At 31.9% G+C, this 16,156-nt stretch overlaps 2 protein-coding genes across 3 annotated transcripts; one reads left to right on the top strand and one right to left on the bottom strand.

The window, feature by feature from the left end:
• Window positions 1-155: 155 nt before the first annotated feature.
• On the top strand, window positions 156-7,085 carry LOC107928210 (cell division protein FtsZ homolog 2-1, chloroplastic). Of its 2 annotated transcripts, none has more exons than XM_016859395.2 (8): window positions 156-662; window positions 1,026-1,749; window positions 2,876-3,175; window positions 3,299-3,389; window positions 3,841-3,965; window positions 4,075-4,167; window positions 6,202-6,284; window positions 6,502-6,559. In XM_016859395.2, exons 2-7 carry the CDS (start codon window positions 1,123-1,125, stop codon window positions 6,256-6,258), a joined length of 1,293 nt encoding a protein of 430 aa, XP_016714884.1. In that variant the 5' UTR covers window positions 156-662; window positions 1,026-1,122; the 3' UTR covers window positions 6,259-6,284; window positions 6,502-6,559. The 2 variants fall into 2 exon arrangements, with proteins under 2 accessions (XP_016714884.1, XP_016714883.1); XM_016859394.2 differs by lacking the exon at window positions 6,202-6,284 and adding an exon at window positions 6,643-7,085 and having other exon boundaries at window positions 158-662; window positions 6,502-6,558.
• A 102-nt stretch (window positions 7,086-7,187) lies between these two features.
• On the bottom strand, window positions 7,188-9,656 carry LOC107928209 (pentatricopeptide repeat-containing protein At4g33170). Its single transcript, XM_016859393.2, has one exon. It carries the CDS (start codon window positions 9,561-9,563, stop codon window positions 7,476-7,478), a length of 2,088 nt encoding a protein of 695 aa, XP_016714882.2. The 5' UTR covers window positions 9,564-9,656; the 3' UTR covers window positions 7,188-7,475.
• Window positions 9,657-16,156: the final 6,500 nt, after the last annotated feature.

Below are 16,156 nucleotides of genomic sequence, written 5' to 3'. Positions count from 1 at the left end.
GGTATTGATGGAATCAATATCATCGAAGTTTATTTGGAGGGGTTAATTTGAGCAAGGAAGCATCAATTCGTGGGCTAGAATCTTATCTTATCACAAAGGGTCTTGAAATCCACAACTAATATTACAACAGGCTAGTGAAAATGGAAAAAGCAAAGATTGGGTGGGGAATTGGGAGAGAGGCCTTTGATGTCGACTATTGGAAACTCGGACCTTTGTTTGGATTGTGAGAAAATGAAAAATGGAAACTTTGGCTATTATCCCCACTTAAATGAAACGTCTTATTCTTTCATTTCTTCCATCCAAAGAAAGAAAAGAACTTTTGTTTGTGACGAACCCCCAGTCCCACCAGTGACAATCAAGACAAAAACAAAAAAGGGTTTAACCATTTTTAAGGGCTACACTTAAACCCTGGCCGATAAGGGCACTATTCATATTTCTCATAAATTCTGGCCTTCTTCTCTTTACTTCACTAGATATTTTCTTTATGTTGGGGTTTGTAATTTTGTTTTTTAACAACAACCTGGCGAAGGAAACCGCATTGCTAAAATCCAAAAACGAAAAAACCTTGCCCCCATTTCCACAATCTTTGGGCTTTTCAGCCACTCAAATGCCCTGAGGGAACTTTGCTGTTTCTGGTTTAGTCCACTCTGAATCTCTTTCAGGTTCTTTCTTTTCTCCTTTTAATTAATACCCAGATAAAATTTTTGATGCATTTTGTCTTGTTTGTACACTTTATCTTTGAACCTTTTACTTTGAATTGTAAATTTGGTTTGCTGTGAACTTCAAAGTTGAGGCATTTTAGGTAGTGTGCGTGTGCATATGGTGTAATTTCTGAATGTATATTGGCAACTTGTTTGATGTTATACTTCACTTTTATGCTCTTCATTTGAGAAAGTTATAGCCCTTTAGTGATTACTTTTAGTTTTAAGGTCAATCTGCAAAATGGACACTGATAGTGTTTTAGCTAATGGGTTTTACTAGGTGTTTGGGAATATAATTTTGATTTAATTGTGGGTTTTATGCAGGTATTGAATGAAATTGCAAACTTGAAATTTAAGCTGTTTAGGCTTCTAAATTATCTGGCTTGTATCATAAATTTGATTCCTAGTGCTGGCTTATAAAATGGCAACTGCTTCTGATATTAGACCAATGGGGGTACTTAATGTTCTTGGAGGGAGAGTGTTATTGGAAAATCCTACAGGTAGACTTAGCTGCCTTAAGCTCTGTGATGGGAAAATTGGGTTTTCAAGTGCCGGCCTAAGGTCTATCATGCCTCATCTTAGATGTTCCACCAATTCTCACGGTGTCAGTCTGTATCAAAACAAAGACCGTTTTCTAAACCTACATCATGAAGTTCCAATGCTTAGAGGTGAAGGGAACAAAATGATAACCAATCCAAGAAAAGAGAGTTCTAGTGGAAGTGTCACCGAGATCTTAGGAGACATGAATGGTTCAAATAATAACAATGAAGCTAAGATCAAAGTTATCGGTGTTGGTGGTGGTGGGTCAAATGCTGTTAATCGTATGATAGAGAGCGAAATGCAGGGTGTAGAGTTTTGGATCGTTAACACTGATGTTCAAGCTATGAAAATGTCACCTATCTTCCCCGAGCGTCGTTTGCAAATCGGTCAGGAGCTAACTAGGGGTCTTGGTGCTGGTGGGAATCCAGAAATTGGCATGAATGCTGCGAAAGAGAGCAAAGAGTCAATAGAAGAGGCTCTTTATGGTGCTGATATGGTTTTTGTAACTGTAAGTTCCCAATCTACAGTTTTAATCATTTGAGTAGAGTTTGGATTATTACTGTTAGTGCTACTAATCTGATTTCATGAGTATCTTGAATCTAAACCGTCACCATTTTGTTGCTTTTGTTTGTAATAGTATGCAAAATTGAGCAAAACATGCTATGCAACAATTTTATGTTCTGTTTATTACTTTTAACCGGACTCCTCGTGGAGACTAGTGAATGATATTCCTTGAAGAAAATATTCCTATCGTCCTAATTAAAGTGATATGCATTAATCATATAATAAATACAATTTGGCTGCTGATACATGGTTTCCTGTTTCATGAAATCCATTGAATCAGTTGAACCGTTAATGAATATCCTCGAAGTCTAGTGTCAAGGTGTGTAAGAATTATATATTGTTTCTCCGGGAGCTAGCTTAACGGTAAAAGTACCATGGAAGCCCTTATACTAGGAGCCGAATTGCATTTTGCCCCCTCTACTCAAAAAATAGGCAAACTAGTCTCCATACATTAGATCAAAGAGCAAACTCGTCCTTTTATTAAAAATTCCATCCACTTTTACTGTTAAAATTTGGTCCCTATACGTTAGCATGAGGTGCAAGTAGTACGCCACGTATAACTATCCGGTTATTCCATTAGCCATGCTAGTTTTTAACAAATTGTAGAAATGGATAAAAATTTTAACAGAATGTAGTTTACTCTTTAATCTAACATACAGGAACTAATTTGCCCATTTTTTGAGTAAAGGGAGCAAAATGCAATCTGACTCTTAGTACAGGGGCCTTCACGGTACTTTTACCCTAGCTTAAGTTGTTATTATGAGGTGAGCACCCAATATGTGTTGCTAGCATTTAAGGTAAAAATCCATAAAACTTTTGTTGTATATCTGATCATACTGTTTCCTAGAGTCTGATCTGTCTTATATTTGATGATTCATATTAGTTCATAAAACTATTTGTTCTCTAATTTTCCATTGGAAAAATCGTTTCTTCTGGTAATGTTACACATGGGGTCGTGATAAATTCATATTAGTTCAAAGTTAGGACCAACACTTGGGATCTTGGCTTTCATTTGTTTTCTAGTATCTTTCTTTAACATTTTACATAGGATTTCAAGTTTGCATTTGCAGGCTGGAATGGGTGGAGGAACTGGAACCGGGGGAGCTCCTGTAATTGCAGGGCTTGCGAAGTCCATGGGTATATTAACTGTCGGTATTGCCACTACCCCTTTTTCTTTTGAAGGAAGACGAAGGACTGTTCAAGCACAGGAAGGAATTGCAGCTCTAAGAGAAAATGTTGACACGCTAATTGTTATTCCAAACGACAAGTTGTTGACTGCAGTTTCCCCATCTACTCCAGTAACAGAAGCATTTAATCTGGCTGATGATATTCTTCGACAAGGTGTTCGTGGTATCTCTGATATAATTACGGTATGCAAACCTCCCAATCCAACATTCATATGTGAAATGTTTTGGACGGCACAGAAGTTGAAGTATTAGAAGCTTGGAACCATACTTCTGGATCCTAATTGCTTTTGAATCTCCTCATTGCAGATTCCGGGGCTAGTGAATGTGGACTTTGCTGATGTGCGAACTATAATGGCAAATGCTGGTTCTTCACTAATGGGGATAGGAACTGCAACTGGTAATTCAAAGAGATCATTAGCGTTTATAATGTCGAAGTAGGGAGAAAATAGGAGAAAAAAATAGAGGTTTCTCAAGCTTATTGCATGGTTCATTCATACCTTAATGCAAAGAACTTGGACCACCATCATGTTACATGTTTCTCAGTTGTGTTTCATAAATGATAAAGACGGTACGGATTGGACTTTCTTTTTTCTCAGAAGATAATGCACCAAAGTTTCGACTATGAATGCATGAAGTTTCTACCTCTTTTCTTTTCGCCATGTAACAAAATACAAGTGATTGTAGATTATCCATTTTCTTTCCTTTTTCCTTTTATTGGCAGTACTTATTGATGATTTTTCATGTCATATGGTCGTGATCTCTTCCCATTGCAACACTTAAGTTTATTTGTTGGTAATTATGTATTTAAATTGCCTTTCTATTGACAAGTTACTTTGTCTGGTTTGTAGGAAAAACAAGGGCAAGAGATGCTGCACTAAATGCAATCCAGTCACCTTTGTTAGATCTTGGTATAGAAAGAGCCACTGGAATCGTGTGGAACATAACTGGTGGAAGTGATCTAACATTGTTTGAGGTATTCCTTTGCTACTAACTCTCTCACTCAAGTAATACAAGTGAGTTACTTTATTTCTCTTCTCGTATGCATCATTTGACATGTGATCTTTTTTTTTTTTTTTCTGTAGGTCAATGCTGCAGCTGAGGTTATATATGATCTTGTGGATCCTGCTGCCAACTTAATATTTGGAGCAGTGATAGATCCATCACTTAGTGGCCAAGTAAGTTCATACTTGTTCTAATTTAGTGATACCAAAGTTTTAGACTTGGTAACAGTCATTTGCATACCTATAGTTTGATCACCCTAATTTAAGTATGTCATCCACTTCACTGTAGTTCTAATCAAGAGTATGCCATTACAGCACTGTTGTTGATTAATGCCAAGTCAAAGTTGGTTGCATTGAAAGCCATCAAAAAAGCCACTAAATTAGGCTAGTAGTTGCAAGTTGGAAAATTATTAAAGGGGTAATTATTGTTTTAGTCTCTTACATTAATGGGTTATTTATAGTTTGATCCCTGAAGTTCAACTATAAATAGCCTAACCATTTTAGCATTTAAGATCATCACAATCCGAAAATCATTCCACGGCCATAGAAGTTAGAGAGTGTTGTTTCTCCTTTTATTAAGAGAGAATTTTCATTGTTTTCTCCTTGTTAAAGTGAGAGAAGTTGTAATTTTTAGTTTCCTCATAGTGAAATTCTTCTATCCTTGGTCGTGGTTTTTCCCCTTATACTAATTAGGAATTTTCCACATAAAATCTGTGTCTTCTTTATTCTCTCAAATTATCAGTTGCAATTTTGTTTTATTTGCAACAAATGGTATCAGAGCCAGGTTTGGGTGTTTATATCTACTTATCCCATTCTCTATGGTTGCCACTGAAAGGTGGATCCTCCACAACAGAACATAAGTTAGATTATTACTTACTCATCGAAGTTGGGTACTATTTACATCAAATAGTGAAATAGTGGAAGTTATCTATTATAGAAGCAATGGAAACAACATTCTCTAAAACTCTCTAACTTTCAATCTCAAATTTTGTTTCCATTGCTTCTATAACAAATAGCTCCCACTATTTCACTATTTGATGTGAATAGTGCCCAACACCTTAGGTGAGCAAGTAATAATCTAACTTACTTTCTGTTGTGGAGGATCCAGCTTTTAGTGGCAACCACAGAGAATGTAAATAGTAGATATACACATCCAAACCTAGTCTGATACCACTTGTTGCGAATACGGTTGTCGAGTAGAGGGAAATTGTGAAAGAATAACAGCGAGAATAAAGAAGACAGATTTTACGTGGAAAACCCCCTAATTAATATAGGTGAAAATCACCATGGGCAAGGATAGAAGAATTTCACTATAAGAAAATTAGGAATTACAACTTCTCTCACTTTAACAAGGAGAAAATAATGAAAATTCTCTTTTGATAAAAGGAGAAACAACACTCTCTAACTTCTCTGATTTTGGGATGATCTTAAATGCTAAAATGGTTAGGCTATTAATAGTTGAGCTTCAGGGACCAAATTATAAATAACCCATTAATGTAAGAGACTAAAACAACAATTATCTCTTTAATAAGTTTCCAACTTGCAACTACTAGCCTAATTTGGTGGCTTTCAATGCAACCAACTTTTTACTTGGCATTAATCAACCACAATCTCCCACTTGAAGATTTGATTGGGATAATCATATCTTACACCATTCTTTCTACCTTGCACTTTTCATGTTGCTCACGTCTCTATCAGGCCAAAAGAGGATTGACACCAAACAAACTTATCAGTATTCATTACCTTTGTCATGAAATCTGCTATGTTGTCTTTGGTATAAATTTTCTTTATATCTACCGTTCCACTTTCTCATGAACGAAGTGATACTGGACCCGGATGTGTTTCGTTCTTGAGTAAAAAGCAGGATTCGTACAAGATGCAAGGCACTCTGACTGTCACAAAATAAAGAGATGTACTCTTGTTCGTGCTTGCGTTCCTCCAATACGTTCATTGAATTAACATTCTGAGAAGTAGGGCTAAAATTTGGACTTTATTGGTGAACTTTACTGTGTACGCATTACTTTGCATACGCCTTCTGTCTAACTGTAACTATAATGAAAGCATATGTTACAAGAATAACAATGAAATTATTTAAACATTCAGAAAAGCAGGTACATGTTGGTCCAATAAGAGATGCCTTGCCTTTGTGTTTATTGTCAGTGGCTATTGGCTAGTTCTAATGTATCTAATTCGTGTTTCCTAGCGAAGTATCTCAGCAATGAGATTGGCAATGGGATTGCATCTCTGCTACCCTGGCTTATTTAGTCATTCGTTTCTTCTTGATATTTAAGGTATGGAGAATAAGGTCAAATTTAGATAGAGTGCACAATGATTTTAATTCAAGCTCTTGAATTAACAATGAAAACCATATAGGCCGCTCTTCTCTCTTGGTTCTTCATTTAGGTAATAAACAAGGTCATGTTTACACATTGCCTGGTAAACATCATTCATGGTCCTAAGTATGAATCACTAATTTTATGGCAATCGTTACTGTGGTCTTTCTTTTAGGTCAGTATAACTCTAATCGCCACGGGATTTAAAAATCAAGAAGGTGAAAGGTCTCAGGTAACTCTCTTGCTCTCTCTCTCTCACACGCACTCATGCACACACACATATGCCTGTTTATACTAGATTTCCATTAAAATGCAGGCAGGTCGACTAACACAGGGAGATACTGGTCTTGGAATTAATCGGCGGCCTCCTTTCAGTGAAGGTGGTTCAGTGGACATCCCTGAGTTCCTGAAGAAGAAAGGCCATTCACGCTATCCGAGAGCTTGAATGATTTTCTGCAGTGTCTCAACCAATGTACTTATGCTTCACTCTGAAAGCACTGCTTAGTTTCACATACTGGTTTCCATTTCTGGATATTACTGCAAATGCTTGTTCGAAAATAGAGAATGCTAGTAGTTGGTTCTATAAATAGTTTGTTGCCTTAGAATGCAAGCAGCTACACATCCCCCCTTCAAGAAGTTGTGTAAATTTCACAAATTTAGGATAGAACTTGTTTCAGTACCCCCCATGTTTAAATAAAACTTAGCTTGTACAGAGTGCATTTGATGATAAGTAAAGATGAGTTTACTCGATTTGTTTTATTCAGTGGTAATGTTAACTGAATAATTAAATTTGATATTGCATATTAGCAATGCAATGCAGTAGAATGCTGTCAAAGAAAAACATGAAACCGAGCATCCGTAAGCTTATAATGTGGCAAAGAACAACAGGAACATGCAGACGAATACCGTTAAAGAATACATGAAACCAAACTTCGGTAAGCAGATTAATACAGAAAAATGTAACAGGAATATGCATGATGTTCCCATTTCTTAATGATAGACAGGCACACTGTTTGAAGTTTAAAGAATTTGCAATGGCATGTACCTTCAAGCTCTTCTGCAGATTTTCCAGCATCCAAAATTGTTCACCTCTAAGAAGTGATGAAATATATATATTTCCTTAATGTTAACTTTAAGAGGTCAAAAACCTTACCAAAAATCTCCACAAGAACACAATCCATTTGAGAAATGATGGAATCTACTGTTGTCCCTGACAATAATTTTTCTTCCAATCACCTTTGATATGTACTTAATTGCAGAGTGACAATCCGAGCAGACCCTTAAATTTTTCTTTACAATAATTGGCTTCCCACTTGGAATGCTTATTAGTGCAAATGCAATGGCAAGTCTCTCACTGTGATGTTGAAGTATCTTCTCTTTAACACTAACATCCACATCTAAGGGAATGGAATCTGTGCAAGGGACATATCCGGCCACCTTTATCTGACCCGAAAGAGCATTAAGCTTATCATAAATTGCTTTCATTTGAGGATGAGACCAGTCTTCAACACCAAAAATATGGGTTTTGTTTCCAACATCAACCCAGCTATAACCTGGTAGTTTCTTAACATTAAAATCTTGCATCATCTTCCTCAATGTTCTCACATCTTCCCATTGTTGCTCCTTAGCATAAATATTTGAAAGCAAAACAGGAGCTCCACTATTTTCAGGTTCAAGTTGCATCAATTTTTCAGCTGCAAGTTTACCTCTTTCTTTATCACCATGGATTTTGCAAGCTCCAAGGAAAGAACACCATCCAAAAGCATTTGTTTCAAATGGCATCTTGTTTATAAAATCTTCAGCTTCTTTAAGCTGTCCGGCACGACCAAGTAAGTCAATAACACAGGAATAATGCTCTTCTCTAGGCACAACTCCATAAATCTTCTCCATAGCTTTAAAAAAGCTTAACCCTTCCTCCACTAAACCAGAATGACTACAGCCTCTTAGAAGACTGACAAATGTTATCGCATTTGGTTCCACTCCTTCGTTCTTCATCCTGTTAAATAGTTGAATAGCATCTTTTCCTAAACCATGCTGAGCAAACACACTTAACATTGAATTCCATGCAAATTCAGTGGCATTTTCAATCTCATCAAATACTCGAATAGAGTCATCAAGCAACCCGCATTTTCCGTACATATCAACAAGAACCGAAGAAACAAAAGGGTTACAATCAAAATTGAATTTAATCACTTCAGCATGAAGCTGTGTACCTTGCTCAAGTGTAGCTTGACTGGAACAAGCCTTGATCAAGCTCGAGAAAGTGAATTCATTAGGTTCAATTCCTTGCCTCCGGAGCCGAACATAAACACTTAAAGCATCCTTTATTCGATCCATTTCAACATATCCATCAATCAATGAAGAACAAGCCACAATATTTCTACAATCAGAGTCAATTCCAAACACATTTGAGGCGCTTTCCATATCTCCCACTTTTGAGTACATATCAGTAAGAGCATTTCCCACTGAAATCTCCAACTCAAATCCCTTCTTCAACATAACTGAATGGAGACATTTCCCAAAATTTAAAGCCTTTAATGCTGCACAAGCAGCTAAAGTGCTACAAAGAACAAACTTATCAATACCAATTCCCTCTTTAACCATATTCTTATAAGCTGACAATGCATCCTCGAAAGGACCATTCTTTGCATATCCATCAATCAAAGCAGTCCACAAGACCTCATCTTTACACTCCATTTCTTGGAAAACATTATAAGCATTAACCATAACTCCACACTTTGAATACATGTCAACCAAATTGCTAACAACAAAAATATCAGACCCAAACCCAAATTTCAATGCGAGGCAATGAATTTCCTCCCCAAACTCAACCAACCCAACGGAAGCACAAGCCTTAATAACACTCGAAAAAGCAAACTGGGTCGGATTTTCCCCAGCAATTCTCATTTCACAAAAAGTAGATATGGCTTCAAAATAATGTAAATTCTGAGAAAACCCAGTAACCATAGCAGTCCAAGAAACTAAGTTTCTTTGAGACATTTTATCAAACAGTTTAACTGAGTAATCTAATTGACCACATTTTGAGTACATGTTAAGAAGATGGTTGGTTAAAAAAGTGCATAATGGATACCCAGATGAGATCAGCTGAGAATGAAGTTGTTTTCCTTGAAGTAATTGTCTAGTTTGGGCTAAGTTTTGAATTATTTTTGCTAAGGATTTTGAGTCCTTTAGTCTCGGCATGAGCTTGGCAAAAGTGCATGGCTTTTGAAAGTTCATGGGGGAGAATTAAAATTTAAAACTTTTCACAACATACTTCATTAGCTTTTCCAAAAAATTAGTATTCAACCCCATCCCGATAGTTAGAGTGTTTATTGTTCCAAGTGTGGTCTGGATTTGAGTCGCTATTCGTGTTTATTGTTCGGGCTCCTCACATGTTATTCTAATTCACCAAAAAAAATTTTATAATTACTAAAATATTTGGATCTTCTTCACAATTTTAATTTCTTAACTACAAAAACATAAATTAGTATTTTCAAAATGAAAAATTATTTGATATATCATCAACTCGTTTGTGGAATTGGGTGAATTAAATAGTCTTTCAAAATATCTTAAAACTTAATATTAAATTTAATATTTTCTCTATTTAATTGTATTTTGAAGTATTTATGATCCACATGTTGAGGACCAATTTTAAAAAAGAAAACTCTAGATTTGGACTTATTTAGCTCCAACAATTAAAAAAATTTACATTATCATTTAAAAATAATAAAATATTTTATATTTATATATTTTATAATTAAATTTGAATCAATATATTAAAATTTATTTGATTTAAATTTAGTTTGACTTAATAATCTAAATACGTCCAGAATGAATATAAACATGATTGTATTATATATTTTTATTTTTTATTTAAAAATTATTTAAATAAATATAATTGTATTATATATTTTTATTTCTTATTTAAAAATTATTTAAATAAATATATCTTATATTTTTTTAATTTAAAAATAATAATATAACAACATGATATTTTATAAAATAATTTAAAATATATAAAATTACTAAATAATACATCCGGAATGAATTTGCGCAAAATAATGTATAGGTTTATTTGAATTGAATATCTATTTGTTTGTGTTCATTCTATACGTGAAATAATTTTTATAATTTTTTAAAAAAATTATATTTCTTTAAAAAATAGAATTTTATTTTTTTTATTAATGCATATGTATCATAATGCAAAACTGTCACAAGTCATCATATTATTGGTTGTCAGTGCTACATCATCATATTTTAACAATATTACAAAAAAAAAAGTATTAAAGTGTGATGTAATTCAAATTTGAGTACCAATTCAATTAAAAAAGGTTTATGTGACGAACTAGGTGCAAGTCATCAAGATAAGGAGAGAAAGCATATGTTAAACTTATCAAAAAATGGATAAATCTCAAAACAATACATGAACTTTGATTAATGTGCAATTTTACTCATGAACTTTGAGTTTGTGTAATTGTATACATGAAATTTTGATTCGATCCAATTCTTATTAATATAACATCAGTTTAAGTTTTATTTATTACAATTTATTGAATATAAAAATAAATTGACATTTATTTCGTTAAATGTGAATGATTGAATCAAAACTAAAGTTTGATGTGTACATTTGAACCACAATCAAAGTTTCATGCATGTAAATTGCATCAAATCAAAATTCATGTATCAAATCACACAACAAATCAAAATTCAAGTATAATTTTGAGATTTATCCCTAAAAAACTACCAAAAAAGCAAAAGTTTTGTTTTGTTTTTTTGGTGAACTACACTATTAGTCACTAAACTATGGGTATGTTTTTGTTTTGGTCACTTAACTAAAAAAAGTTACAATTTGATCATTGAGCTATTCAAAAGTCTTCATTTAAGTCACTAAGCTGTTAAAATCAATGTTATATGGCTTTCTCTATCTATACTACCGGCACCTATCGAAAGCTCTTTTTTCTCTTCTCTTTCATAGTTTAATTTTTTTTTCATGGAATAACTTTGAACATCAGAAATTTTTGAACCAAAATTTAAACAATCTTTTTCTCCGGTCTCCGATATTGACCATCAGATCAACTTGGCTCTAAGGTATGTTCTTCTACTCATCAATGGGTACTGATCCATAGTACCAATTGTTGAATTATCGCTTCAACCTCACTAGCGGAACTTAAAAAGAAACTTACCAACCTAGTGAATTAAATAAAAACTTTCGAATAGTTCAATGATCAAAATAAAATTTATCTATAATTTAGTGATTAATGATAGAGTTTATCTTATTTTTTTAATGATATTAATAAAGCCAACCACAATTGAAAATAAGTAGAAAAAGGGGGGAGTTGGCCCATCTTAATCACAGGGAAAGGGCCAACTTATAACGAAATGTGATTGTCACATAACATAGCCCACAACATTTGCAATGGTGGTTTTTGTTCCCTAAATTTTCCCGAAGAACAAGTTTCAACCTTCAAATCATTATTCTAGCCTAAGGTAACCCACATGAGGTTTTTTTTTTCAATAATTTCGATTATACTCCCTCGTTTTTACACGATAGTTAGAGTTTTTCATAATTTTTTTCTAACTTAAGATAATGCATTTCAGTGCACTCAAGTCTATATTTTTTTTATATTGATAGCATTACTCATACCAATTGATTTTAATAAAAAATTATAATTTAAAATATTTAAATTTTAAAATTTATTAAAATATTATTGTTTTGAAAGTGATTATATAAGTCATTAAATCTGAATAATTTTATTTGATAAGACAAGACTAGGTCCAAAATTAAGGGACATACCCACATGGAGAACAAGCCCTACCACTTTTATGTGACAAAAGAAAATCACTTCTTGCCTTTTTTCTCTCTAATTTTAGGGTTCAAAAAATATGTAAAAAGAATTTTAATTTTTTTTATATTTTAATTTAATTGGTTTTTGATACAACAATGGTTGTGGTTTTGAGTTTGAAAATTTGAAATTGAATAGTGGATTTTATCAAATTTTATTTTGGTTTAAGTTCGAATATATTTTGGTTGCTTGTTTGTTCTTATATTATACTGATTTGATTTTGATTATAGTTATTCGGATATTTATCATTTGTGATTATACTTATACTTATAATTTTATTTTTATTTTTAAAAAAATTAATAATTTTAATTTTAATTTTAATATTATGCATAAGTTTTACTAACTAGTGTTCTTACGATATCCTATAATAAATGTGCTGGAAAAAATATATTTTTGGAAACTTTGAGGCATATTCTTGATTGGTAAAGGTGGAGAGTTGAATTATAAAATTGATACTCAAAGTAAGCTACTTGTAAATTATGTTGAGAAAAATGAAAAACATTAGTCCCACGTTGATTGGAATCAATTGTAGAACTTGTATATATATGCAAACCAACTTAGTAGTTATTGAATGACTAAACTAATGTATCTCTCGTGTGCAGGAGGGGTTGCGAATTCAAATCTACCGGGGTGGGGGGTGCACTTGCATGACTAAACAAATATCTTGATTTGATTTTATTCCAATCAGATTGATTTTCAATTTGATTTGATTTTATTCAAATTAATTTAAAGGCTTATTTAATGAATATTTGTATCTTTATTCATGGAAATTTTCAAAATTCCTCCGTACTAAATGCCTATAAAAGCCCAAAGAATATTGTAGAATTCTTAACAAAGACACAACAAACTTTTTCACTCTACAAAATTCTTTTCTTTTTCTCTCCAAATTTTCAAACATTTTGGTGATAGAAGAAGTCAATGTATGTTCGTTGATCGCAGCAGTGTAAAAGTACTACTACAGCGATCATTTTTGTTGTTGTATCCTGGGAGAAATCGACCAACGTTTCTCCAAGTACCATAAGAGCGGTCGAATCTGTCTTAATGAAACTATGAAAACAGACCTCAACATCTAGTAAAATTCGATTCTCTTATTTCATTTCTGGATTTTCAAAATTCTTGTTTATTTAATTATTTTCAAATTTGAAGTTTTAAATAAATATAAATATTTATTTAATTTGTCTTGTTTTAGATCTGGTGTTTTACATAAATATAAATTTTTGTTTATATTATTTTTCAGATCTTGTATTTAATATAAATATTTATATTTATATTTGTTCGTTAACGTGTTTTATCCAATAAAATGTTTGTTAATATATATTGTTTATCGTAAATCTTAATATTAAATGTAATAATTCACAATTTTATTGCTTATAAGAAAATTATAAAGCCACCAAAGCTTAGTCAACTTGCTTTGAAGAAAAGTTTTATTAAAAAAGTCGATTGAGTCTTAGCTCGATTTGTATAGGTATTGTTGTCAATGTAGGAAGACAAGGGTTTAAGTGCACTGAAGTGCATTATCCTCCTATTTATGGGTTGAGGAGAGATTATGGATAGTTTTAGATATTGTGTCAAAAAAAGCAAATATAATCAAAACATATAATGAGATTGTTAAAAAATTAAAAAAGAAAAAAGAAAAAGAAAAGAGTGAAATACATATTAGTAACCAAACACAATATATTGAGTTTTTAAATATAAATATATTTATTATTAATACATTGGTGTTATGTTTTACCCAAAAAACTGTTTATTTGATTCACTAATATATAAATTTATACATCGATAATATATCGGATATAAACCCAATTATCTAACAAATCAAACATTTAATTATACAATTTTAACTACGACAAAGAAATAATTTTTTTATATAAAAGTTATTAGTAAAAATTGACAAAAAGAGTAATATTCTTTAACCACTCATTTTTTAAATTGACAATAATTAAATTGTTTTAATTTTTTTAAAAGGATTAATTTGTTTAACATTAAAATTAAGGGGCAAAAATATCTTCTACCAAAGATGTTAAAATTTTTCATATATAATTTAAATAAAATATTATAAAAATTAAAATTATTGATAAATCCAAAAAAAATAAGTGTACGCTAAATTTTGAAGAAAGCTCCATATATAATATCCCAAAAAGTGTAGAAGGTCTTGTTCTACAAAATTAATTAGTGTATTGTCAATTTTGTATTTTGTGTCATAAAATACTTATTTATATAATCGATTGAATCTTAACTCGATTGGTATGGATATTTTTGTCAATGCAGGAAGATGTGAGTTCGAATGCGTTGAACTGCATTATCCTCCTATCTATGGGCTAGAGAGAGGTTATGAGTAGTTCTTAGGTATTGTGTCCCAAAAAGTAAATATGATCACAATATATAATGGATTACGTATATACTAAAAATATATATATATATAAATGAAACTTGGGATTTTATTTATTTTTATTTTTGAAGGGAAATGAAAGTGAGGACACGAACAAAAGAGGAGAAGGTAACACCAAGGAAAAAAAGATCTTTAGAAAAAAGTCAAATCTCATTAAATGAAAAGAATAATAGTACTAATTTTTAAAATTTATTTATTTATAAATTTTATTTTATTTAATCAAATCAAAACCAACAACATGATTGGCCAATGCCATATCCCAAAAATCAAGGATTTTTTTATAAGAGATTTGAAAATTCTAATATTTAATAAAAAGAAAATTAAATGCATCGATTTGAAATTCAACAATAAATTTATAAATAAACTTTTTTTTAAAAAGAAATTTGACTATCAAAACTTATGAGATAAAAAAGGATTGTTATCTGGGTTGAAGGAATATAAAAATATGTATTGAATTTATAGAAGTAAATTACTCTAAAATGTAATTTATTGGGATGGTGTTTATTTTCTTCAAAATTAATTTATCTAAAAATAAAAAATAGCAGTAAATAAATATTATTAATAACATAAAATAAAGAAAAAAAATATTTAGTACACTACCAGTGGAGCTTTTAAACTCCACAAGTAAAGTCAAGGGGTTACTAAATGTCCTATAAAATAAATAACAGTAGCAATAAATAAATATTATTAATAAAATAATATATATATATTTTGTACACTACTAGTGGAACTTTTAAACTTCACAAGCAAAGTCAATGGGTTACTAAATGTCCTATAAGGGTATAGTAAAATATTAAAAAAATAATTAAAAAAAAAGCACATGGTAATTTTTTAAGGTTGTTTGTGGAATAAAATTTTTTTACTACCAATGTACCAAATAGTAACCCTAAAATAAAATATGAGTTAGTATTTGGTACACTGACAGTGTATTTTTTTTATTCCGCAAACAGCCTTAAAAACTTGTCACATGTCTCTCTTTTTTTAAAAGAGAAAATATTTGGCATACTGTCAGTGGAGTTTTTAAACTTCACAAGCAGGATCCGAGTGTTAACAAATATCTTATAAGGGTATAGTAAAATATTAAAAAAAGTCAGATGACAATTTTTTTAGGGTTGCTTGTGAAATAAAAAAAGTACACATTAGTGTACCAAATACTAACCATTTTTAAAATATTTATTTTTTAATATTTTACTATACCTCTATAGAAAACTTGTTAACCCCTAACTCTACTTGTAAAGTTTAAAAACTTCATCGTCACTATTCCAAATATTTCCCCATGAAATAAATTTGTTTACCTCATTGAGAGGAGTGTAGGGTGAGGGCTGGTTTTGGGTCAATAAGAGCTTCCTGCCTACAAGACAAAGGAAAATTTATGAAGAAGTAGGTGATTATAACAGGGCCTTTTTGCATCCTTGCGATGGTGATTGCATGAGAGTACACGTGTAGGCCTTTTGTTGATCTTGCCTTATGACTTGTGGGAGGTACTATTTGTTGATTTGACAGTAACTTTTTACTTGCATACCACACGGCACTTAGCTTTAAGGCATATTTTCCTGGGTCTGGGTTATATTTTCTAAGGCTAGTATAGCAGTACATCT

The sequence above is a fragment of the Gossypium hirsutum genome, chromosome D01, assembly GCF_007990345.1.
Source record: "Gossypium hirsutum isolate 1008001.06 chromosome D01, Gossypium_hirsutum_v2.1, whole genome shotgun sequence".
In the NCBI taxonomy this organism is placed as follows: Eukaryota; Viridiplantae; Streptophyta; class Magnoliopsida; order Malvales; family Malvaceae; genus Gossypium; species Gossypium hirsutum.
The sequence above is the reverse complement of the archived record's forward strand: the minus strand, read 5'-3'. Positions and strand labels throughout refer to the sequence as shown.

Coding starts and splice junctions, on each gene's coding strand:
- LOC107928209 (XM_016859393.2), bottom strand. CDS start 9,563: ATGAACTTTCAAAAGCCATGCACTTTTGCCAAGCTCATGCCGAGACTA.
- LOC107928210 (XM_016859394.2), top strand. CDS start 1,123: ATGGCAACTGCTTCTGATATTAGACCAATGGGGGTACTTAATGTTCTT. Junction 3,176..3,298: donor GTATCTCTGATATAATTACG/GTATGCAAACCT, acceptor TCCTCATTGCAG/ATTCCGGGGCTAGTGAATGT. Junction 3,966..4,074: donor GTGATCTAACATTGTTTGAG/GTATTCCTTTGC, acceptor TTTTTTCTGTAG/GTCAATGCTGCAGCTGAGGT.